General features: G+C 33.0%; 2 protein-coding genes across 2 annotated transcripts; both read left to right on the top strand.

Moving 5' to 3' along the window:
* The first annotated feature begins 1,861 nt into the window (after nt 1-1,861).
* LOC137834348 (transcription factor GTE11-like) lies at nt 1,862-2,443 on the top strand. The gene has a single exon (XM_068642409.1). It carries the CDS (start codon nt 1,862-1,864, stop codon nt 2,441-2,443), a length of 582 nt encoding a protein of 193 aa, XP_068498510.1.
* A 20,451-nt stretch (nt 2,444-22,894) lies between these two features.
* On the top strand, nt 22,895-25,976 carry LOC137834343 (uncharacterized). Its single transcript, XM_068642404.1, has 5 exons — nt 22,895-23,184; nt 23,334-23,430; nt 24,145-24,341; nt 24,606-24,771; nt 25,830-25,976. Exons 1-5 carry the CDS (start codon nt 22,895-22,897, stop codon nt 25,974-25,976), a joined length of 897 nt encoding a protein of 298 aa, XP_068498505.1.

Here is a 25,976-nt window from a genome sequence, read left to right as displayed (position 1 = left end):
TGACTTTAAAATTAACTAAATTAACTCTGTGCTTCTCTTTTTAAAGAGTTGGTCAGCTACAAATAGGTGACAAAAATATCATTTGACAGAAATAAATATAAAAAAAAACATTAGTTAAAAGAAAAAATGGGAATATAATTATCTAAATTTTTTTGACAGAGTTAATTTAAACATGAAAGATGAGAACGTGTGCTATGAGTCCCACAGCAGCAGCTTCCCTTCGAAAGTGAAAGAATATGATAGTAAAATATTTGATTCACGAATCACTAGCTTCATTCTTTCACGATGAACTGAAAAAGAAGAACAGTGGATTGCTTTATCTTCACGTGGATTGCGAGCTTGCAGGCTACGTCATGTATTCTTGGTCTTCTTCCATCACCAAGCTTGCAGGTTCCAACCCCACTACGTTTTTTCGCTTACATCTAAATCATGAAATCATGGTTGCATTCAAAACTGAAAGTAGGTCTTTCAAGTGTTAGTTCTCGTGTTGTCGTTAAAAATTCATGTCATGCCCATAACTTGTTTGATGAAATTCCCCAACTAAGTAATTTGTGCCCTTAACTTGTTTGATGAAATTTCCCAACCGAAGTAGTGCTTTAACTTGTTCAATGACAACTACGATGTTGAAAACATTGCTGGGATTGAATCTTCAATTTTTGGTTATAGAGAGAAATGCAGGACAAGAAAAGTTTCGTTTACAAGATTTACTCCTTTGGAAGTGGAATTTTCCGTTTACAATGCTTCCAAAATATTTCCAAGCACACCCTAAATCATCTTTTCTATCTTTTGGTCATCAATCAATTCCCCTCATTCATTTTTAGTAGCAATTTGGTGATAAAACATCTGGAGTAATAACAAAAGTGACCTCAGTTTGTGGGTCAAGAACTGGTTGTCCATTGAATAAGGCCACAACGGTAAACCTCCAAAACTCAAAGGAGTGAATAAATACAGTGCAAGATTGAGAATCTTTTAATTTGGAATAACAAAAACAATAATTTGCTATAAACCGTGTTTGTATGGTGAAAACAGTGAAAGGGTCTACCCAAATATAACATCAAAACACTATATTCAAATAAAAAAAAGTAAAAATATACTATATGAAGTTGTGAGCATTAGATTAATTTTAAATATATACTCATCGTAGTATCTGTTACGTATATCTAAATAAAAATAATATATTGAATTTGCAATAAATTCTTTAAAGTAGTATTAAATTTAAAGAAAATAAGTGATATTATTATCTTGAAAACTAAACGGTTCTTGATATAAAATAATAAATATAACTATCACTTTCCTTTTATATATATTACTTTAAATATATGTACGTAGTATCCGTTATATATATCTAAATAAAAATAATATAATAATATTTTATATTAATATTAATTATATTGAATTTGTAATAAATTCTTTAAAACAGTATTAAATTTAAAGAAAATAAGTGATATTATTATCTTAAAAACTAAACCGTTCTTGACATTCTTGATATAAAATCTTATTAAAAAGAATAAAATAATAAATTTTACTATCACTTTCCTTTTATATATATATATTAGTTTAAATATATATACTAATAGTAGTATCCGTTATGTATATCTAAATAAAAATAATATAATAATATTTTATATTAATATTAATTATATTGAATTTGTAATAAATTCTTTAAAGTAGTATTAAAATTTAAAGAAAATAAGTGATATTACTAAACGCTTCTTGATATAAAATCTTATCGAAAAGAATAAAATAATAAATTTTACTATCACTTTCCTTTTATATATATTAGTTTAAATAATGATATTTGGTCTTCTAAGTCATATTTTTCTTTCTATTCTCATTTTCTTCATTCATTTTCTACTCAACAATGGGAGAATTAGAACAATCTTGCAAGAAGCTGATCATAAAAATTTATTCTTCATGTCCTCAAAAGTGTGAAGGTGTATGTGAATTGAAGAATAAGAAGGGTTACGCAAAAGCAATATGGGTTGATACAAAAATTCCATTACAATCTGGTGCCAGAAATCAAGAAATTAGGTACAAGGGGTGTGATGAGAGAAAGAAGAAAGAAAGATTGAGCATGGAGTGCAAGAAAAGGGAGAAGCATGCAATGGCAATGGATAAACACAAAAAGATGCAATGTTGGGTAATGTTGAAGCGTTTAATGGTTGGAAGAGATGCATGGATTTTCAAAAAGAGTGATCTTGGTGTCCATAAGAACCTGAAAAAGAAGAAGACAATGAGTTTACATGATATTGAATCAAAGCTAAAAAGATTGGAGTACTCAAAAGTTGATGAGTTTGAAGATGACATGGTGAGTGTCTTCTCTTATCCCTTGGGTTATCCTCCAAGAAGTGAGATACACAAAATTGCAACAAGAATCACTCAATCTTTTGAGCTCACTTGGAAAACAATGAAGAAAAGGTGGATAGTTGAAGAAAATCTTTAATAAAAAAGATTTTTGTAGAAACTTTTAAAGTTTGTTATATTAGCTATTTTGTAATTTTGACTACTCAAGAATTGATCATTGTTAATATGTAATTCGATTTTGTTGATCTTATTACTCTTTATCTTTGTGTGTTTAGTCAATTTCAATCAAAAGTAATTACAAAGTTATAAACTTTTACCAAAATATTTTTTTAGGATTGTTTACTTTTTGAAAATCCTCTTGCAAATATAATAATGTTACAATAGTATTCTTTTTGAAATCTTTCTGTTATTATTATGTATAGATTTTTAAAATATTATATATAAAAGAAATTATCAAACAAACTCAAGATTCAATGTAATAACAAATTATTTAAAAAAGAAGAAGCTATATATAGATATGCAAGTTTTAGATTATTTATGATAATATTAAATTTGAATTCATATAGTATGTTTACGAAACTAAGTATGAAAAATGATCCTATTTTCTTTTAATACAATTAAACTGAATCTAAAAAGTAAAACTGTAAAAGAAATGTTTATTCCCATTAGAAGTGAAAAGTGAATTAAAAATTAAAAAATAAGGACATTTTGCATTAACTGAATAATAGTTGTAGATCCGTTTAAATCTTTAACAAAAGACATTAATTAAAAAAAATGGTATGAGTGGTGTCACGCAGCAATCTTTAAAACAATAAAGACGCATAATGAGTATAACAAATCAATGATAAAACCGTAAACAAAATTAAATAATTTATTAAATATATTTTTATCTAACTGAATGAAATGACACTAAATGACCATTTTAATGAAGTTTCTCTGCACACTAGTCAACAATGATTTAAAAATTTATGAAAGATTTAAATATAATTTTAGTCCTTCAAATTGCATATAGTAATATTTTTCCTTCTATCTAAATAAAAATAATATAATAATATTTGATATAAATATTATTTATATTGAATTTGTAATAAATTTTTTAAAGTAGTATTAAAATTTAAAGAAAATAAGTGATATTATTATCTTGAACACTAAACCGTTCTTGATATAAAATCATTATTAAAAAGAGTAAAATAATTAATTTGACTATCAATTTCCTTTTATATATATTAGTTTAAATAATAATGACGTAATTTTTAGAACAATAAAGACGCAAACACCAATAATGAGTAATTTTTTCTCATTAATATCTTGGACATTTGAAAAAAAAAATTATATTACATGACTATTCTATATTATATTATTATATTTACTTCAATATGTTTTTTTTGTCTTTACTTTAATATTTTTACAATTATGGATCGTGATAATGATTTAATATGTAAGGTGGTTTATATATGGAGAGTGCATCTTATACAAAAATATGTAAAATAAGTTGTAAAGAGAGAATCACATTTTAAACAATATAAATTCAAAATTTGTAATCAATTTTAAAATTATACTCTCTATGAAATTGTGCAGATGAATCACATTTTAACCACTATTATTATTCAAATTTTAATGTAATTAATTTCTTATTAAACTTTTAGGTTTTCCCCACCGTTAATAATATCTTCTACACATGATAAACAACAATCAAGTTAAAATGGAGACAAAGTGAATAATTTAACCTAATTATTTTATAATTTAATCTAACTTGATGAAATCATTGATCTTCAAAAGGCTTAGTGAAAATATCAGCAATCTGATTTTTTGATCTACAATATTCCAATTTGATCCTGTTCTGCCTAACTTGGTCTCGCAGGAAATGATATCGAATATCAATGTGTTTACTTCTTTGATGAAAAACCGGATTCTTTGCAAGATTAATTGCAGAGACATTGTCAACATAAATCTTAATTGGAACATCTAGATTAAAACCAATTTGAGTCATGATATCATTTTTCTTAATCGCCATCCATTTTTCATTCATAGCCTTTTGTCATTTTGGGTGTTGGATGACATCTGCAAGTCTCACAGGTTCTGAATCTACAAGAAAAACAAATTGAACTAAATCTCCATTGTCATTAACTTCATCATTAAGATTTACTTTGCAATCTTGAAGGTGTACAGGTTGTCTGCTGCCTTTTTGGTCGCTCCATCATAGTTGCAATTGGAGCTGCAACTTCAGGTTGAATTACAGCTTCAGGTTGAACTGCAGGTGCTTCAAGAGTGACTCCATCTTCCACATCATCGTTCAAAACATAAATATATCATTTTTTCGAATCTATTTTCGTTGCTCCATTCCATTGCCATTCCTCATCTTTAGCAAATATAACATCACGACTAACAATCACCTTCTTTTTCATTGTATTGTACAGTTTGTATCCCCCATGCTTATATCTAATGAAAATGGTCTTCATTGCCTTATCATCCAACTTCGATCTTGCTGCCTTGGGGACATGAGCATAAGTAATTGACCCAAATACCTTCAAGTGTTGCACATTGGGTTTGAATCCGCTCCATGCCTCAATCGGATTTGTGTTAGGAACACTCCGAGTGGGTGATCTGTTTATCAAATATACCACACATGTTACGGCCTCAGCCCAAAAATAATTTGGCATACCTTTCGCTTTAAGCATGCTCCTCGCCATGTCCATGATTGTTCTATTCTTTCTCTCAGCAACTTCGTTGTGTTGAGGTGTGTAGGGACATGCTATGTTATGTTGCAACCCAAGTTCTTCACAATGCTTCTTGAATTCATTAGACTTGTACTCACCTCCTCCATCACTACGCACCATCTTAATTTCTCTACCACTATCTCTTTCAACAAATGCTTTAAATATTTTAAAGCAGTGGAATACCTCATCCTTGCTTTTCAATAGATAAATTCAGGTTTTCCTTGAAAAATCATGAATAAAGGTTAAAAAATACTTATTACCTCCAACTGATGATAAGTTCATCGGGCCACAAACATCTGTATGAACAAGCTCTAAAGGAAATTTTGCACGCCAAGGCTCCTTAACAAATGGTATCCTGTGATTCTTTCAAAAAATGCAAGCCTCACACAATTGATCAGAGTGATAAATATGGGGTAAACCATTCACTAAATTTCGTTTGGAGATATTTTCCAAACTCTGAAAATTTAAGTGCCCAAAGCATAAATGCCATAACCACAATTCATTATTCACTATTGCATTCAAGCACTAGAAATCACCCATATGAATATCTATTGGAAACATGCTCTTTTTTGATAAAAAGGTTTTAAGAATCAAATTACCTTTTTTTTTATCAAAAAGTGAGAATTTATTTTCAACTATGTGCATCACGTAACCCTTCTTGGCCAGCTGTCCCATACTCAACAAATTACTTTTCATATCAGGTACATAGAAAACATCATAAATGTACATGTGATCACCATTCTTCAATGTGATAAGAATTCACCCTTTTCCAGTCACCGGAACGAACCTGCCGTCACTGAATTTCACTTGTGTGCGAAATGAGTCATCCAAATCTGCAAACAACTCCTTCTGACCACACCTATGATTTGTGCAACCTATATCCAAATACCAAATCTGATTGTTTGGTGTTTCATTTGATGTGGTTGCCATTAGTACTGCATGATCCTCTTCATCTTGTATGTGATTATTGTCTTCTTGAGCATAATTGACAGCATGATTATCACCTTTTGATTTGCACTCATTTGCACAATGGCTACGTTTATGACAGTTATAACACTCCACATTTGATTTATTATAAATGCCTTCTCATCCTCTGCGACCACGTCCTCCGCGCCAATAGTTATTTGAACTTGGATTGTGATTGGAACCAAAGTTGTTTTGCTCATCGCCTCCATGATTTTGACAACCACGACCTTTACTACAATAAGTACCATGTTTATAATAGAGCTACCAATTGAGGTTTGTGCTTGTAAAGCCTGTTCAATTGGTTTTACAATCTTATTGTCAATAACCTTACTGTCATTTTTGAAATGTCATTGGCCTCTTCAATTGCGGCAACATGTTCAAATCTGGGAGTTAAAGATCTCAAAATCTTTTCCACCTTTGTATGCTCCGAAATGTGTTTCACCATTGGTCTTCATTTGATTTGTTAAGGCAAGAACTTTATTTATATAGACATCAACAGTCTCTCTGTGGTTTCCATCTGCATCAGTTCATATTGGCGTCTTAGGGTTTGAAGACGCACCCTCTTGATCTTGTAATCACCTTTATAATTGGTTAATCTCACTCGCAGTTGTTGCTCCTTCTATCTCCTCAAACGTCTCGTCATTCATCCCTTGATGGATGAGATACAAAGTCTTATTGTCCTTCTTCTTCTGATCACGATGCTCTACTCGTTGCGCCTCAGTTGTATTATCACCTAATGCAGACACTCCACTCTCAATGACATCCCATAACTCATGATAATCAAACAAAACTCTCATCTGCACACACCACCGATTGCAATTTTTTCCATCAAGTATAGAGACTGATAATTAGGTAGAGTTCATGATAACAAACTGGCTCTGATACCAGTTGTAGGAACTAATTGAAGGAAATAAGAGAACACAAAATATTGTAGAAACTAATTGAACGTAATTGCACAAGATCGCAAAACTGCTGAACTGATCTCATATATTTTGATTTACTACTCAATCATATATAATAAAATTACAATTACTAGAAACTATAAAATATAAATACTAACAGACCTGTAAACTGACCATTAATGCAATAATAACAGGGTAAAATAATTTAAGGATAATAAAATTAGAATTAATAATAATAAAATCAAAATTAATAACCATCTGTGAAGTTTTTCAATTTGAGTTATCAAATACTTTGCAATGTAAATTCTTATTGTTGAGCTAATAATCTTTACCACCGTGAATGCGTAGATGATAGTGTTTATACTTTTCTGAATGTGTTTAAACTTTTTTACAAATCAAATAAATTCAAAATTCACTTTTAAATTTCAAAAAATTTATTTATCCATTTTAAGATAAGATTGAAAATAATAATATAAATTAAACCAAATTTGAAAATTTTATGAGAAAACTTTAATATATTTATTATATAATTTTTGTTTTTAATATATATTATGATGTTGTCTAAAATATATTTTTCCAAAATAAAATCTTAAAAAATATATTATAAATGGTAAGAAATATACAATTATTTATTTAAAATTATTTTTAGACACTATTTTTTAAAAATAAATTGTGATGATTTGAATAGTTATTATACATAATTAACTTTTTTAAAAAGTTATAAAATATTTATGGTCAAGTAAATTTAAATTTTTATTTTATTTTATAAAATTAATTTAATATTTATGTGTCATAAGTAGTATACTTTGTCTGATAATTTAAATTTTACTTTTTAGTAAAGTGTATTTATTCATTTTAAAATAATATTGAAAAAAATTATATAAATTAGATAAAAATTGAACATTTTTGTACTAAAAATTTAATATATTTATTAAATTAAAAATATGATATATATATATATATATTATTTGCATATATATAAAGAGTAAATTAGATATATTTTTAATTATATTATATATAAAGAGAGAATTCATATTTTTATTATATATAAATATAATTGTTTTTTTTTAGGATTTAAGCTTATTTTACGGATTTCGTTTCCGACGAGGTTTCTACAAAATAAAGAAGATTTTTATTTAATATAAATTAATATAATGAGATATAATTCATCACCAAATCCGTCAATTACTTCAACATCCTAATCCTACAATAATTTTAAATCTTCAATTAGGGGACTTAGATAAACATCTATGTTATTATTTTCTGTCTGTCTTGGACTGAATATCATCATAAACAACATCATGTATACCGTATGTGAAAAGCTTATTGAAACTATAACTTCAGTTTTTAGTTAGGTGAATAAGCAGTTTTTTGGTGTGTAGATGCTTTTGTGCTTAGTAGGATGCCTGAATGTAAATTTGTCTCCTTTTAAGTCCTTAGGCAGACATATGCTTCATCTTCATACTTGAAGCATTAATGTTGATTGTTTTGCTTGTTTATTTTTTTTTTTTTTTATATGGGTTGAAGCATAGCATGTTGCACAATTCTCCACTTAAAATTTTAAACTCTTTCTCAATTCTAGATATCATATATGAGAGTAGTGAAGCAAATCCTACACCAAATCCTTCACATTTAATGATATAGTAAAAATATAAATAATAAGTGTACAAAACCAAATCAAATATGCAACAAATCTATTTTGCATGCTTTTGTTAATTTCTCTTTCACACTCTTTCATTCACTCATTTTTCTGTCACCTCTATTTCTCTATTCATCTCCCATTCTTATTTCTTCATTTTCTCAACCAAAACCACACCCCTAGGAATAAACTGCTTCACCAAAGAATAAACAGTTATCCGCGTGTGATTTCAAATGATATTTCAAAGAATAAACTGCTTCATCCTATAACAACAATAAATATTAATATTTGTAATTAAAAAAAATAAAAATAAAAATAAACATCCTTAATAAAAATACAAACAAAATACAAAATGTTAGAATTTATTTTAAAATTTAAATAATTATAAATTACTATAAATGATTAAAATATTAATATTTATTGGGTTGTAGACTTGAGATTGTCAAATAAACATTTTTAATTTGAAATTTCAATACATTTACCTTTTTTAACTCACTGCTCTCTCTGTCCAAAGCTGCAAATTTGTTAACATCCTATTTTTGACTAAAATATGAAATTGCATGACTATGAGAAAATAGTGGTTGTGTACTTTGCTTTTGGGAGGAGAAAAGCATGAACAAAACAAAATTTGAATCAGATTTCAAAATTTAAAATTAAAATATACAAAATACATTAATTCAATACACTTTTACCTTTTTTAGCTCATTGTTTTTCTATCCACTGCTGCATATTTTTCAGCCCTCCAATTTTTTCTTGTGTGGGAAAAGAAGGAACCACCATATAATCTTGTACCTCAAACTTTCATACTACTACAATACAATTTATTTGTATCCATAACAGTACCAATTTTATATTCATGTTCAGGTAAATTAGTGACTATGTTTTTTTTGGTAAATAGTAATGAAATTAAGTTAGACCACTTTACTGGTGATTCAACCCTTATACATGTTCATAAAGTACCTTTTCATTTACATATCAACCAAAAAGACTTCCAAGTCATCTCTATCAATAATAAAAAGAATCACAATGATCAACCCTTTATAAAAATCACTGACTATGTGATCACTGTGATGACTACCGTGAAATTTTCTAATTTGGGTTATCAAATACTTTACAATAATGTAAATCAAATATTCAAATTCTTATTATTGTTGAGCTAATAATCCTTGTAGGAACTAATTGAAGGAAATAAGAGAAGGCAAAAGGTTGTAGAAACTAATTGAACGTAATTGCACAAGATTACAATACTGCCTAACTGATCTCATATATTTTGATTTAAAGAGCAAAGATCCAACCATAGGATTTAAAGAGCAATAATATATTTTTGAAAGGTGGAAACTATGCTCCAAATTTTCTCAGATGAAGGACTGACATAATAGGAAGGAAGAACTTTTGATTTTTGAACAAAGGAAGAAAATCATGATAAGAAAAAACAACAAAAAAAAGAAAGTTGTTAAAAAGCAGTATACAACTTCTCTTGCCAAGCTTAGCCGGAGAATAATCACTTATTCGCTTGTGATTTCAAATGACATTTCAAATTTGAAAATACAAAACTTTTAATTTCTATACACTTACTTTGTTTAACTAACTGCTCTATCTGTTCAAAGCTGTAAATTTTTCAACATCCATTTTTGGCTAAAATATGAAATTTGCAGGTATGTGAAAAAAGAGTGGTTGTGTACTTTGCTTTTATGAGAAAAGCATGAACAAAACAAAGCTTGAATCAGATTTCAAGATTCAAAATCGAAAATACAAAATACATTAATTCAATACACTTTTACCTTCTTTAACTCACTAGTTTTCTATGCAGTGCTGTAGATTTTTCAGCCCTCCAATTTTTTCTTGTGTGAGAAAAGAATAAACCACCATATAATTTTGTACCTCAAACATTGTGAGTACTACAATCTAATTTATTTGGATCCATAACAGAGTACCAATTTGATATTCATGTTCATATTAATCACTAACTATGTGATCACTGTGTGATGGCTAGTGTGAAGTTTTCTAATTTGCGTTATCAAATACTTTGTAATGTACTTGATTTAATGGTGTATTGTTTATTCTTCAGTTATTAATGTTGGGAAAGAAAGTAGATGATTAATCTGTGAGTTTTAAATACAGAGGTGAACTTTTATCTTTTATTCTCTATATGAGGGTTGAAGCACCTCTTAAGTAACCAATTTAATTTAATTATTTATTGTCGATGAAAAAAAAACTCTACAATGTAAATCTAATATTTAAACTCTTATTGTTGAACTAATAATCTTACCGTGGATGCGTAGATGATTTTGTTTATACTTTTCTGAATGTGTTTAAACTTCTTTTTATAAATCAAATAAACTCAAATTTCACTTTTTAAAATTTCATAAAGTTTATTTATCCATTTTAAGATAATATTGAAAATAATAATATAAATTAAACCAAATTTAAACATTTTTATGAGAAAAGTTTAATATATTTATTATATAATTTTTGTTTTTAATATATATTATGATGTTGTATAAAATATATCTTTCTGAAATAAAATATTAAATAATATATAATAAATGGTAACAAATATATAATTATTTATTTAAAATTATTTTTAGACAACAATTTTAAAAAATAAAATTTGATGATTTAAATAGTTATTATACATAATTAAATTTTTAAAAAATATATAAAATATTTATGGTGAAGTAAATTTAAATTTAAATTTTTATTTTATTTTATAAAATTAATTTAATATTTATATGTCATAAGTAGTATACTTGGTCTGATAATTTAAATTTAAATTTTACTTTTTATAAAGTGTATTTATTCATTTTAAAATAATATTGACATAATTATATAAATTAGATAAAAATTGAGCACTTTTGTACGGAAAATTTAATATATTTATTAAATTAAAAATCTGATATGTATATATATATATATATATATATATATTATTTATTCATATATTTTATTTCTTATTTAAATTTTAAGAAATAAATGTTTTAATTATATACTAAGAGTTAATATATATATATATATATAAATAAATAAGAGAGTAAATTAGATATATTTTTTATTATATTATATATATAGGGAATTCATATTTTTATTATATATAAGTATAATTGTTTTTTGGTGTATTCTATTGGTTATTAATTTGAAAGTCCAAAACATGTCCTTACCTTGCACTTGATCTCTTAGTAATGACATTTTTTTTTTATGTTTCAAGAAAGATCTTTTGATAAACAATGAAAAGAGGAAGTCAAAATTACGAACTTTTAGGTTCAACCATGTCAGCTTTTGAAAATTTGTAGTGGGTCGACCTCTGAGTATGATATATTCACGTCATGCCCTTATTAATAGAAAAAACCTTAAGGTAAGTTTATAATGTAATTACACATCAACTATTTGTTTTTGATGTTTGGATGACTTCTTGTGTAGTGAACAAAACCACACATTAGTGTTATAAAGTACCGAATAACACAAGTAACTGCCAGTGACCCCTACATCATCCACGAACACAATAAGTAAATATTTAAAACATGAAATAATAATAAATGATGACTTATAAAAGATATATTTTTTCCCTCTTCAATCAAAGTGTTGGTGATATATGACTAGGTTCCAACTTTCTTTGCTTCAATGGGATTAATGAAATAGGAGTCCAAGAATCCATAAACATCTTGATTCTCGTCATTAGTAGAAACTCCAAAAAAAAATACCTACAAGTTATTAGTTAAAGCATAATCAATAATAATTTAACATAAAATAATAAATTGAATATAGGTGAAAGATCCTTACATGATAAAAAATTGAATGATGGTTATACTGAGCTCCTAGTTCTGAGTACCAAATTCTAACACATATGACATGTATATGTCAGGAAAATGTCAGTGTTTCTTAAAAAAAAAAAGTATCATCCCATGAAACCTCAAGTGAGTTTGTACCAATAGCCTTAGCGATTGATAATTAAGAATGTATAGGATCGTTAATGGGAACTAGAAGCTTATTTTACGGACTTGATTTCCGACAAGGTTTCTACAAAATAAAGAAGACTTATATTAAATTAGATATAATATATAAATATAAATTGATACAATGAGATATAATTCATTACCAAGTCCGTCAAATACTTCAACACCCTGATCCCACAATAACTTTAAATCTTCAATTAGAGGACTTAGATAAACATCTATGTCATTTCCTAACTATCTTAGACTGAGTATCTGTTGATTTTGGCTTAATCCCAAGTCCCACATCGGTGGGTTCATTGTTTGGGAAGGAGGTTTGAGGGTTATAAATTAAACTCTCCTCCTTCACTGTTATATATCCCAATTTGTAATATCTTCTCTCATAATAATAAAAGTGAGTTGTTTTTGCTGTGCTCGGAGATTAGGCTAAACATATATATCCCAATTTGTAATATCTTCTCTCATAATAATAAAAGTGAGTTGTTTTTGCTGTGCTCGGAGATTAGGCTAAACAGGCCGAACTCCGTTAACAATTTTCGGGTGTGTTTTTTCCTCTTTATCTCTTTTATTATTCCGCTTTATTTATTCAATATTATTTGTCGGGTAGCTCTGTTAGAGTTCTGTTTTAGTGGAAAAATTACACGTTTTTCCCAACAAGTGGTATCAAGAGCCGAAGTTTCGCCTTGGGTTGTTTGAAATTATTTGTAATATTGAATATTATATTTTGAGTTTGTAATGGCAAATCAAGAAGAAGAAGCATTGGTGGCAAGAGGTCGTCAACAAAGTCATACAAAGGGGAGAAGAGGGAGGTCTAAGTCTAAAGGTCGAGCCGTTGCTAAAGATGAGTGTGCTTTCTGTCATGAGAAAGGACACTGGAAGAAAGACTGTCCAAAACTGCAGAAGAAAGGGAAGGCTCCGCAAGATGCAAATGTTGCAGAATGCAAAAATGATGTGGAATCAGATATCTCTTTAATTGTCTCACTTTCAGCATCATTGTATCCAGATGAGTGGATATTAGATTCAGGTTGTACCTATCATATGTGTCCCATTCGGGAATGGTTCTTTGAATTTCAAGAACTCGATGGCGGGGTTGTTTACATGGGTAATGATAATCCATGTAAGACAGCTGGGATAGGTTCAATCAAGTAGCGGAATCATGATGGATCCACCAGAATTTTGCAGGATGTACGGTACGTGCCAATGTTGAAGAAGAATCTCATCTCATTGGGGGCTTTAGAATCTAAAGGCCTAGTTGTGACGATGCGAGATGGAATTCTTAAAGCAACTTCAGGAGCATTGGTGATGTTGAAAGGCGTGAGGAAGAACAATTTGTATTACTACCAAGGTAGTACAGTGGTGGGGACAGTAGCGGTAACAACTTCTAGCACTAAGAAGGATGACGAGGCAACGAAGTTGTGGCATATGAGGCTGGGACATGCTGGAGAGAAATCCTTGCAAATTCTTACCATGCAGGGATTGTTGAAAGGTACGAAGGCTTGCAAACTTGAATTTTGTGAGCATTGTGTTCTGGGAAAACAACGAAGAGTGAAGTTTGGCACTGCAATTCACAATACCAAGGGTATTTTGGATTATGTGCATTCAGATGTGTGGGGACCTGCCAAGACTCCGTCAATCGAAGGTAGGTATTATTTTGTCACTTTTGTGGATGATTTTTCCAAGAGAGTTTGGGTGTTTACTATGAAGAACAAAAATGATGTGCTTGAAATTTTCCTTAAGTGGAAAGCTCAAGTTGAAAACCAGACAGGAAGGAAGATTAAGGTTCTCCGAACAGACAATGGAGGAGAATACAAGAGTGATCCATTCCTGAAGGTATGCCAAGATTGTGGCATAGTTCGACACTTCACTGTTAGAAAAACACCACAGTAGAATGGGGTTTCGGAGCGTATGAACAAGACACTTGTGGAGAAAGTTCAGTGTATGTTGTCTAATGCTAAGTTAGGCAGAGAGTTTTGGGCTGAGGCTGTGACATACGCTCAACATCTCGTCAATCGTTTTCCATCATCTGCTATAGATGGCAAAACCCCGTTAGAGGTATGGTCTGAAAAACCTGCAACTGATTATGATTCTTTGCATGTTTTTGGTTCTATTGCATATTGTCATGTGATTGAATCAAAGTTGGATCCACGGGCAAAGAAAGCTCTTTTCATGGGTTTTAGTCCTGGAGTGAAGGGATACCGTTTGTGGTGTCTAGAGGCAAAGAAGACGATTATCAGCAGGGATGTTACCTTTGATGAATCTGCCATGTTAAAGAAGGTAAATCCAGAAGGAGCTGATAGTACTTTGCAACAGGTGGAGTGTGCCCGGAAGCAGGTGGAGTTTGAGCAGACAGTGGTGATCCCAACAGGAAATTCCACAAGTGACTCTCCTATGGCAGAAGAAGAGTCAGATGAGGAAGAGGTTCCTACCCAAGAATCTCAACTGCAATCAGCGCCAATTGCAGTTAGAAGACAGAGACGAGATATTCAGAAGCCTGCTCGTTTCATGGATATGGTTGCCTATGCACTTCCAGTTGTTGACGACATTCCATCCACTTACTTAGAGGTCATTCTAAGTTCAGAGAGTGGTAATTGGGCAGGTGCGATTGAAGAGGAGATGCAATCTTTGAAGAAGAACAAGACGTGGAAGTTAGCACAATTACCAAAAGGTAAGAAGGCAATTGGGTGCAAATGGGTATTTGCAAAGAAAGAAGGATTTCCTAATAAAGAAGATGTTCGCTACAAGGCAAGGTTGGTTGCTAAAGGCTTTGCTCAGAGGGAGGGAATTGATTATAATGAGGTATTTTCTCCAGTTGTTAAACATTCCTCCATTCGAATTTTGTTGGCCTTGGTAGCACAGTTGAATTTAGAGCTTGCTCAACTTGATGTAAAGACCGCGTTCCTACACGGTGATTTGAAGGAGGAAATCTATATGACTCAACCAGAAGGATACAAGGTTGATGGTAAAGAAGATTGGGTTTGTAAACTTAGCAAATCATTGTACGGACTGAAACAATCTCCGAGATAGTGGTACAAACGATTTGATAAGTTCATGAAGGATCAGAAGTACAAGAGAAGCAAATATGATCACTGTGTGTATTTGCACAGACTTGAAGATGGTTCCTACATTTACTTACTCTTATATGTTGATGATATGCTGATTGCAGCAAAGAGCCAAGTTGAGATTGACAGGTTAAAGGCTCAGTTGAGTAAAGAGTTCGAGATGAAGGATTTGGGGGAAGCCAAGAAGATTCTCGGCATGGAGATAAACAGGGACAGGGAGAGGGGAAAACTTTGGCTGTCACAGAAGCAGTATTTGCAGAAGGTACTACAACTTTTTGGTATACACGAAGATACAAAACCTGTAAGTACCCCACTTGCTCCTCATTTGAAATTGAGTAGCCGTTTATCTCTGACGACTGATGAAGAACGAGAATACATGGTGAAAGTCCCATATGCAAATGCAGTTGGAAGCTTGATGTATGCAATGGTGTGTACAAGACCAGATATTTCACAGGCTGTGAGTGTTGTTAGCAGGTACATGCATAATCCTGGCAAGGGACATTGGCAAACTGTGAGATGGATTCTACGGTACCTCTAAAATACCTTAGATGTTGGATTGACATTTGAGCAAGATGAATCACTTGGTCAATGCATAGTTGGATATTGTGATTATGATTATGCAGGTGATTTGGATAAGCGACGGTCTACAACTGGCTATTTGTTCACTTTAGCAAAAGCGCTAGTTAGTTGGAAGTCTACCTTGCAGTCTACGGTGGCTTTGTCTACGACAGAGGCAGAGTATATGGCGATTACAGAGGCTGTGAAGGAAGCAATTTGGCTTCATGGGTTGCTTAAAGACTTGGGAGTTGGTCAGAAACAACTTGAGTTATATTCTGACAGTCAGAGTGCTATTCATTTAGCAAAGAATCAAGTCTTTCATGCACGGACGAAGCACATTGATGTTCGTTATCACTTTGTGCGTGAGATTCTCGAAGAAGAGGAGATTGTTCTCCAGAAGATTCACACTACGGAGAATCCTGCAGATATGCTCACCAAGGTGGTTACAAGGACCAAGTTTGAACACTGTTTAGACTTGGTTAATATCTTGCACATTTGAAGTTGGCGCCCAGAGGCGCAAATTTGAAGCACTGTAATGTTTGTTTTTTGTTATGTTTTGAGAAGATTTGTTTTAGGTGGGACTTGAAATTAAGCCAAGGTGGAGATTTGTTGATTTTGGCTTAATCCCAAGTCCCACATCGGTGGGTTCATTGTTTGGGAAGGAGGTTTGAGGGTTATAAATTAAACTCTCCTCCTTCACTGTTATATATCCCAATTTGTAATATCTTCTCTCATAATAATAAAAGTGAGCTGTTTTTGCTGTGCTCGGAGATTAGGCTAAACAGGTCAAACTCCGTTAACAATTTTCGTGTGTGTTTTTTCCTCTTTATCTCTTTTATTATTCCGCTTTATTTATTCAATATTATTTGTCGGGTAGCTCTGTTAGGGTTCTGTTTTAGTGGAAAAATTACCTGTTTTTCCCAACAGTATCATCATAACAACATCATGTATTTTTGTTTTATGCATAATTCAGGAGGTAAGCTGTAAATAGCTAGTAAACATAGTCTATCAATTGTGATTCATAATCATATTACCAAAAAATTCATTCCGTCAGTAGCAAAACCAAGTTAGACATTTCTTGACTCTTTACCAAACTCGGGACACTCGTCATCAAATTTCTTCCATTGAATTGAATCAGCTGGATGACGCTACATGTCATTATATTTCCTCTCATCTGCATGTCATTTAAGATTCTTAGAATCATTTGAGTTTGCAAACAAATGCTTGATCCTTGGAATGATGAGAAGATACACACAACCTTCATTGAGGATCCATACTTTTCCATTTCTTCAATAGTATTATCGTCCTTTTGTTTCATCTTATAACGTGATAACCCACATTTCGAACAATTTTTCAACAATTCAAAGTCCTTCCTGTGTAATATCTTTTATACTCCATATCCACCAGACAAAGAATCTTTTTGGCCTCATAATTACGATTAGGTAGAGTATTTCTCTGTGGAAGCATCTCCTTCAACAATTGAAGCAATTTCATAAAGCTTTTATCAGTCTATCCATTTATTTCCTTCAAATTCATCAATCTTAACACCGCCAACAATGGTGTGAAGTTAGTTGACCCATGATACAATGGATTTTCACATCGCTTGACATACTTCCATATCCATGCACTTCTGCAAAAGACTCAGCTCGAACATTATGTCCTCTAATCGATCATCATTTACTGCATCATCCATGGCGAACTGAACATATTCTCGGGATACGGAAAAACTTGGTAAATTTAATAATTCACCATGTCATGTCCAGTTGTATAAGATCATAGAAACCAATCACATAGAAGGTGCTCTCTGATTTTGTTAACATCCAATCTCCTCCGTTCAAACAATTAACGCACAAACACCGAAACTTTACTCCATCATAACCACTATTGTTGGTGTTACGTTGCGCAAATTATATAATTTTTTCTACTCCTCTCTCGTACTCATCACTGTGAACAGAGTTAATCCAATCTCGATCCTTTATGTTCCGTAATGGTCATTGAGGTGTTCACTAATGAGTTTGAAATCTCACGTTTTTATTATAGGTATGAACCTATCCCATTTAAGAAGATTTACTTTTATTATAATTTAATAGTACATAACTTTAATCAACATTCGTTATATTTAACAAAATTCCAACAACACTTCACAATGGTCTTTAGGTGGCACGAAATGAAAGTGGTGACACGAAATCTCCATAATCAAATATGCACCCGAAGAACAACACGAAAAACTATGAACCAAAATTACGTAAAATATATGCATGTCAATTACAAGTTACGTTCAACTGAAATACAAAACAAGAAAATTAGTTGGTGCTTAGGTCCAATAATTTGGGCTCTGCTCCTGGTAATTCTCTGAGGCATAATAGGCTCTCTTTTGCTATCACGGTACGCGATTTTGTTTCCACAGGGATGGTAAATCAATGTATCCAAAAATACATCGTCTCTAAAAAGCCTATTGAATCAATAACTTTAGTTGCTAGTTAGATGAATAAGCAGTTTTTTTGGTGTGTTCATGCTTTTGTGCTTAGTAGGATGCCTAAGTGTAAATTTGCCTCCTTTTAGGTCCTTTTGCTGACATATGCTTCATCTTCATACTTGAAGCATTAATGTTGGTTGTTTTGATTGTTCATTTTTTGTTTGTATGAGTTTGAGCATCTCAAGAACCCTGTTTGATTTTAATTAATTTGTTATTGCTGATAAAAACAATAAATTTCTCTAGCATGTCAATTATCGACGAGATGTATGTGAAAAGTGAAGTGATGGCAATGAAAAGTTAAGTGATGTCAATGAAAAATGAAGTGATATCAACGATAGTAAATGTATAGTTGAGCTTCTCAAGCCTACTCTAAAGAAGTCGACTGCGAAACCAGTTAAAAAATTATATACTTGAACGATGCCCACTATCGACAATAGTTTGACGAACTACTTTTGTAATGTCTATCACATGAAGAACAAAAGAACATACGTACTATCCCACACTACGTTGTGTTCTGATGGATTATGAAAATATTTTATGACATATTTATATACTATTTCATATTTATTTCAATAAATTCTTCAAAATAATTTGCAAATAATACTTACACAAATCACTAGGTTGATTCTTTCACGATGAACTGAAAAAGAAGAACAGTGGATTGCTTTATCTTCACGTGGATTGCGAGCTTGCAGGCTACGTCATGTATTCTTGGTCTTCTTCCATCACCAAGCTCGCAGGTTCCAACCCCACTACGTTTTCTCGCTTACATCTAAATCATGAAATCATGGTTGCATTCAAAACAAACCTTCATCATAACTTTAACTCCATATTCATTCATCACATAACCCTTCTTTTCCGGAGTGAGAACAATGAATGAGAGAGGAACACCTTTCTTCTTCTCTAAATTCCCCTTTGATATCAAAGAGTCTGATTTGTGGAAATTTTCCAAAGATGGGGAAGGGTGAGTGATGTTTTCATCTCTAGAAGATTAAATATAAAGAAGCAAAAGTTTGGTTTTGTTAGATTTCTGGGTGTACAGAATGTTAGGGAGTTGGAATATCATCTGAATACAATTTGGATTGGGAGCTGGAAACTGAATGCTAATAGACCTAAATATATCAGAGCAGCAGAAACAAGAAAGGAGTGGAATGCAAAGCAAAAAGAGAAGGCATTAGAACCAGAGAAAGAAATTAAAAAAGTGTGGCGGGCAAAAGGAGCAAACACGTATGCTAACACTGTTAAGTATGGTAATGGGAACAGAGCACAATCGCAGAACAGGGGTAGTTTACATGTTATTCACTTTAAAGCAGAAGAAACTCCCAGAGAATGGTTAAAAACTTGTCATATTGGAAGGGTATCGGACCTGAGCAAAATATCAGGTTTGAATGAAAGTTTTATTATGGGCGGTCTTGGCTTTATAAAGGTTAAATTTCTGGGGGGTTCCATGTGTTATGAAGGGAGAAAACGAAATGACGATCAAAGACGCCATAGAGGAGAACAAAGAATGGTTCGAAGAAATTTTTGATACAATCATTCCGTGGAATGAGCAATTTGTAGCGGTAGACAAACTGGTATGGGTGAGATGCAGAGGTTTACCTTTGAAACTATGGAATTATGATTGTTTCAAGCACAGAGCTGCGTTATTGGGAACCCTCGTTGAGATTGATGAAGCAACTCTAGCATTGGAAGAGATGGAGTACGCAAGGTTTAGAATTAGAGTATCAGTGGGGTGCGAGGCGAAGACTACTAGCTATATGAACATCAATGACGTTTTGTATCAGGTTTCGGTGGAGGAAGAATACACAGTTCAAATTATAAACTTTGTCAATGCCATTGGAGCGAAGAATCCGATGGTCTCGGAACTGAGGTTGACTCAATAGTGTCTAATGATTCTGTGCGATCGGGAAGCAGGGATTTCGAAGAAGTTAGAAAGGTCGATGAGGAGATTTCGAAGGTGGACGCGAGTTTGGCGTTGCCACCGACAGCACAAGGCTGCCAGAATTTAGGACCCAGCGCACCGGAAAGCTGTTGCAAACCCATCATGGCTAGAACCGTAGGCTCTGTCTCTACGCCTAGGTCAATCATAGGTAGTGATAACCTAGGTTCTGAAACCCCAACGGCTCTTACTAGGGTTAACGTGGAAAAGTTTTGTGGGCCTTCAGAAACGGCCTAGTGTTTGGTGCATTGTGAAAAGGAGGAAGGGAGGTGCAGTAATAAAAAACAAGTTGAGGTTTTTTCGAAAACAGGCCTAGATGCCCGTAGGGAGGTGCGGTTATGGAATGGGTTGCCTGGAAGCCCAGTTAATTCAGAATGTTTCCTCAATCTTCACAAATCAGAAAAGAATGAACTCCCTGGGGCTGCCATTGACGCCGCACATCAGGTGGTTTCTGGCAACGGAAAAATCAACGCACGTTCCAATATTTTGATCGAGGTTACGCATGGGTCAGCAACACCTACGTTCAGTGCTCTGATGCCGACGGTAATGGTGAAGGGGGGGACGCAAGGTTTCCCGAAATCAATTTCGAGGGTGGGGGACTCTCTATGTGGGTCACAAACAGGGGAGGCACACCATTTTTCTCTCAAACAGAATTCAAAGGAGACGAGGCACCTAAACACGAACACCAATTTTCAATCTGGAAGGTGTTTATGCAGAATAAGGGACACATATGCTCCGTTCGTAAAATCAACAAATAACGGGGATCATTTGGCTGCGGATGCTATGGTCAATCAAACAAAACAAGACTCAGAACCAGTCACATCTAATTCATCTTCTGTTGCAGATTAAAGAATTTTCTGGAAGGGTGATTCAAGTAAAAACAGCTAGAGGGAAGAACGCAAGAATGTAAGGTCATCTATATCTCATATTAGTAATTTTGTTTCTGATATGGCAATAAATAACTGCAATCGTTTGTTCTGGTTAAAACATGGTAGTCTAGAAACGATTCGAGTATGGGAATTGGGTAAACAAATAGGGGCTACATGTGGGGTTGAAGGAAATGTCATGATTAGCCTAGAAGAATTAGAAAAAAGGGACAAGAGTATGAAAATCCAAAGGGAGGTGAGGGAGGTTACGGGTTATCTATGAAAATTCTTACGTTAAATGTGAGAGGGTTTGGGAGTCCTGTGAAATGGAGGTATATCAAGGATTTGATCAGAAAGAAAGATGTTAGAATGTTGTGCTTGCAAGAAGTAAGATTGTCATCTTTTAGTTTAAATAATTGTTGTAAGTTATGGGGAGATAATGACATTGATTATTTTTATAGCAATCCAACTAACGGGTCAGGGGGTATTCTTACGATTTGGCATAAAAAGTTTTTTCAATGTTCCAATCATATCATCAACAAGAGGTTCATAGTGTTCTCGGGGGTACTTTAAGGAGAAAAATATTCCTGTGGTTATTGTAAACGTATACTCTTCCTGCAATCTGCAAGAGAAAATACAAATGTGGCCAACTTATTAGAGATTAGGCAAGGGGAACCGTGTAACTCTTGGTGCATTTTGAGGGATTTTCAACTTAATAAGGAATGAAAGGGAGCGTAGGGGGATAAATAGTTCCAATGGTAATGGTTACAAGAAAGAATTACAAGAGTTTAATAGTTTCATTGATAATATGGAGTTGGTGGATATACCCTGTATTGGAAGAAAATATAGTTGGTATAGACCTAATGGTAAAGCTAAAAGTAGGCTTGATAGATTTTTAATATCCTTTGAATGGTTACAACATTGGCCAGGAAGTAAACAATATGTTTTAGATAGACAAGTATCTGACCACTGTGCTTTAGTGCTAAAATCAAATGTGGTGGATTGGGGTCCAAAACCTTTTAGGTTTCTTGACATATGGCAGGAAGATAAGGAGTTTTAAAAATTTTTATTAAAAGTAAATGGGTAGTTATTTGGTTCAGGGCAATGAAATCTTTGTGTTAAAAGAGAAACTGAAAGATGTTAAAGAGCGATCTGAAAGGATGGAATAAAGATGTATTCGGGTATGTTGACAAAATCAAACTCGAAATCTTGAGGAAAATACAAGAGTTAGATATGAGAGATTATGCAGATGGCTTGGACGAAAACAAGATTAGGGAAAGAAGAGAACTTTTGAGCCAACTACGGGACATAAATGAGAGGAACGAATCCTTATTACAACAAAAGTCAAGAGCATTATGGATTAAACAGGGGGATTCAAACTCCAAAAAATTTCCATGCTTCCATCAAATGGAGGAGGATGAGAAATGAGATAAAAAGGAGCACACTGTAATCTCTCTAGTATTTGGGTGGAAGAACCAAATAGGGTAAAGGAGGTGGTCAAGGAGTTTTACAAGAATTAAGATGTCGGCCATCGAAGATATTGGAGTTAGGTTGGACAATGTGGATTTTAAGGAGATTTCTGAATCTGATAATAGACTATTGACTGATCCATTCGAGGAAAAGGAAATAAAGGAAGCCATTTGGAATTGTGATAGTCATAAAAGCCCTGGACCTGACGGAGTAACTTTTAGTTTTATTAAAAATAAATGGTGTCTACTAGAAAAGGAAGTGTTAGGAGTAGTAAAATTCTTTCACAAGGAGGGGAAGATTCCGAAAGGCTGTAATGCCTCATTCTTAACTTTGATCCCGAAGTCTGAGAAACCCTCAATCCCTTGAAGAATACAGACCTATATCACTCGTCGGTTGTCTTTATAAGATTTTGACAAAGGTTCTGTCTAATAGGATTAAAAAAGTAATTGAGAAGGTTATTGATGGTTCACAGTCATTTTTTGTCCAATAGAGGTTTGTTAGATAGTGTTCTTGTTGTGGATGACTTGAAAAGGAGAAAGAAAAAGGGGGTGATTGTGAAACTTGATTTTGAGAAGGCATACGATTCGGTAAGTTGGGAGTTCTTATTTTATATGATGAGAAGACTAGGGTTTTGTGGAAAGTGGGTGCAATGGATTAGAGCTTGCCTTGAATCGGCTACAGTCTCGGTTTTGGTAAATGGTAGCCCGACAAAAGAATTCAAACCAACTAGAGGTCTTAGACAGGGGGATCCCATGGCACCGTTTTTGTTTCTGATTGTCGCACAAGGTTTATCTGGGCTTGTAAAACAAGCGACAAGAAAAAAACTGTTATCAGGAATCAAAATAGGGGTTAAAAATGTGGAGGTGGATCTACTCCAATTTGCAGACGATACCCTTTTCTTATGTGAATCAAACATGCAAAATATTAGGTGTATTAAGGTTATTTTAAGATGTTTTGAATTAAGTTCGGGCCTCAGGGTAAACTTCTTTAAGAGTAAGTTGGGCGCAATTGGAGTAGACAGTTATGAGGTGAAATTATACTCTGAAATACTCCATTGTAGTATAATGGAGATACCTTTCTCATACTTAGGTTTAACTATAGGAGGTAATCCATCTAGGTGTTCCTTTTGGGAGCTTGTGGTATCAAAGATAAGGAAGAAACTTTCTGTATGGAAGGGGAGGAATCTGTCTTTCGCGGGAAGAGTGTGCCTTATAAAATCAGTTATCAACGCTATACCACTATTCTACCTATCCTTTTTTAAAGCACCAATTGGAGTGTGCAAAGAGATTACAAAATTACAGAGGAAGTTTTTGTGGGGGTGGGGTACGGAAGGGAGGAAAATTGCTTGGACTAGTTGGGATAATATTTGTAAAGAGAAAGAGGTGGGAGGTCTTGGTATTAGGCGTATTGAGCATTTCAATAAGGCACTTTTGGCCAAATGGCTATGGAGACTGGGTTCAACAGAATATGGTCTTTGGAAGGAGGTATTGGAATCAAAGTATGGTTTGAGGTGGTTGTCAAATTCATATGCACCGAAACAAAATAGATTTACATCTAGATGGTGGTTAGATTTATTCAAAGCTAGTATTTTAGACCAGGGAGTTAATTGGTTCAATCAGAATATGGTCTAGAAAGTTGGGTCAGGGACGAAGATCAAATTCTAGGAAGACGAATGGCTAACCAATGGTCAACTCAGAGCAAGATATGAAAGAATATACAATAACTCTGAGCTTAAAGACAAGACTATGGATAATTTTGGTAGTTGGAATGTAGTTGGGTGGGAGTGGAATTTCAGTTGGAGAAGAGACTGGTTTGAATGGGAAAAATCTATGGTAGAGGAGTTCATGTCAATAATATCACAGGTGTTACTACAACCTGACAAAGAGGACTCAAGGATATGGATTGATCCTCCATCTTATACTTTTTCGGTAAAATCCGCTTATAATAAGTTAACTTACCACGAGTGTGGGGGGCTTTCCATGTTTGGTTCGCTTTGGAATTTAAAGGTTATGCCGTCGGCCACGTTTTTGTGTGGAGGGCTTTCTCGAATAGGTTAGCAACAAAACAGAATCTGCACAAAAGGGGAGTGTTTTTAGGAGATACTTTATGTGCTTTATGTGGAACCGAAGAGGAGACTACAACACACATCCTTCTTTCTTGTAGGGAATCAAGTAAAGTTTGGAACATGTGCTTTAGATGGCTGGGAATTAGTTCTGTGAATCACAAAGAATTGATTTTTCATTTTGAACAATTCTATTGTATGTGCTCTAACAAAGAAGGCAATAGATTATGGAAAAGCCTTTGGGTCTCCATAGTATGGAGCATTTGAAAGCACAGAAACAGGGTTATCTTTAAACAAGCAAAGGTAGACGCAGTGGAGATTTTCATTATGGCGCAAGTCCAATCTTGGGTTTGGTTGAAACACAAAGAAAAGAAAGTTATCTTTTCCTTCTCTGATTGGATATTATCACCATTAACCTGTGTCAACATGGTAAGTAGGTAAGGGTTTAAAAGTGTTTTTATTTTTTCATATGATGATGTATGTATTTTACAGGAGCTATCTTAACCATATTCATATTATGAATGACTGGTTTGGGTGTGGTAGTAAATATGCTATATTTCTTTCAAGAGCATGTTTTTGGACTTTGTTTTGCTTGTTTAAGCCTGTTTGAGAGGTGGGAAAGGTGGTGTTGATGTGTAGGTATAGCTGAAGGGGAGCAAATTATTAATTTAAAAAGAAGATGGAAGTGTGAAAAGATGGTGGTTTGAAGATGTTGTTGTTTCACGAAGGTGGAGATTTTAACATGCTTTATATCACTCTGGAGCTAGATAAAACCAAGAATATCTTTGGTGGTTTTGCTGCTACCAATGGTGATGTTCAAACAGGTGATGATAGGTCTTGGTTTTACTGGTGTTTGCTGTTGGAGTTTGCTGCTGCACAAAGCATGATTTGTTAGAGTTTGTAGTAAATTACTTTTGGCTTTAGAATGCAAGTGGCTTTGCTGCTATCGATGGTGATGCTCAAATAGGTGGTATGCTTGGTCTGGGTTTTATTGGAGTTTGCTACTGCACAAAGCATGATTTGTTAGAGTTTGTAGTAAATTTCTTTTTGGCTTTAGAATGCAAGTTATAG

The sequence above is a fragment of the Phaseolus vulgaris genome, chromosome 11 (assembly GCF_000499845.2).
Source record: "Phaseolus vulgaris cultivar G19833 chromosome 11, P. vulgaris v2.0, whole genome shotgun sequence".
NCBI lineage: Eukaryota > Viridiplantae > Streptophyta > Magnoliopsida > Fabales > Fabaceae > Phaseolus > Phaseolus vulgaris.
Note: the sequence above shows the minus strand (reverse complement) of the source record. Positions and strands in the feature narration are given on the sequence as shown.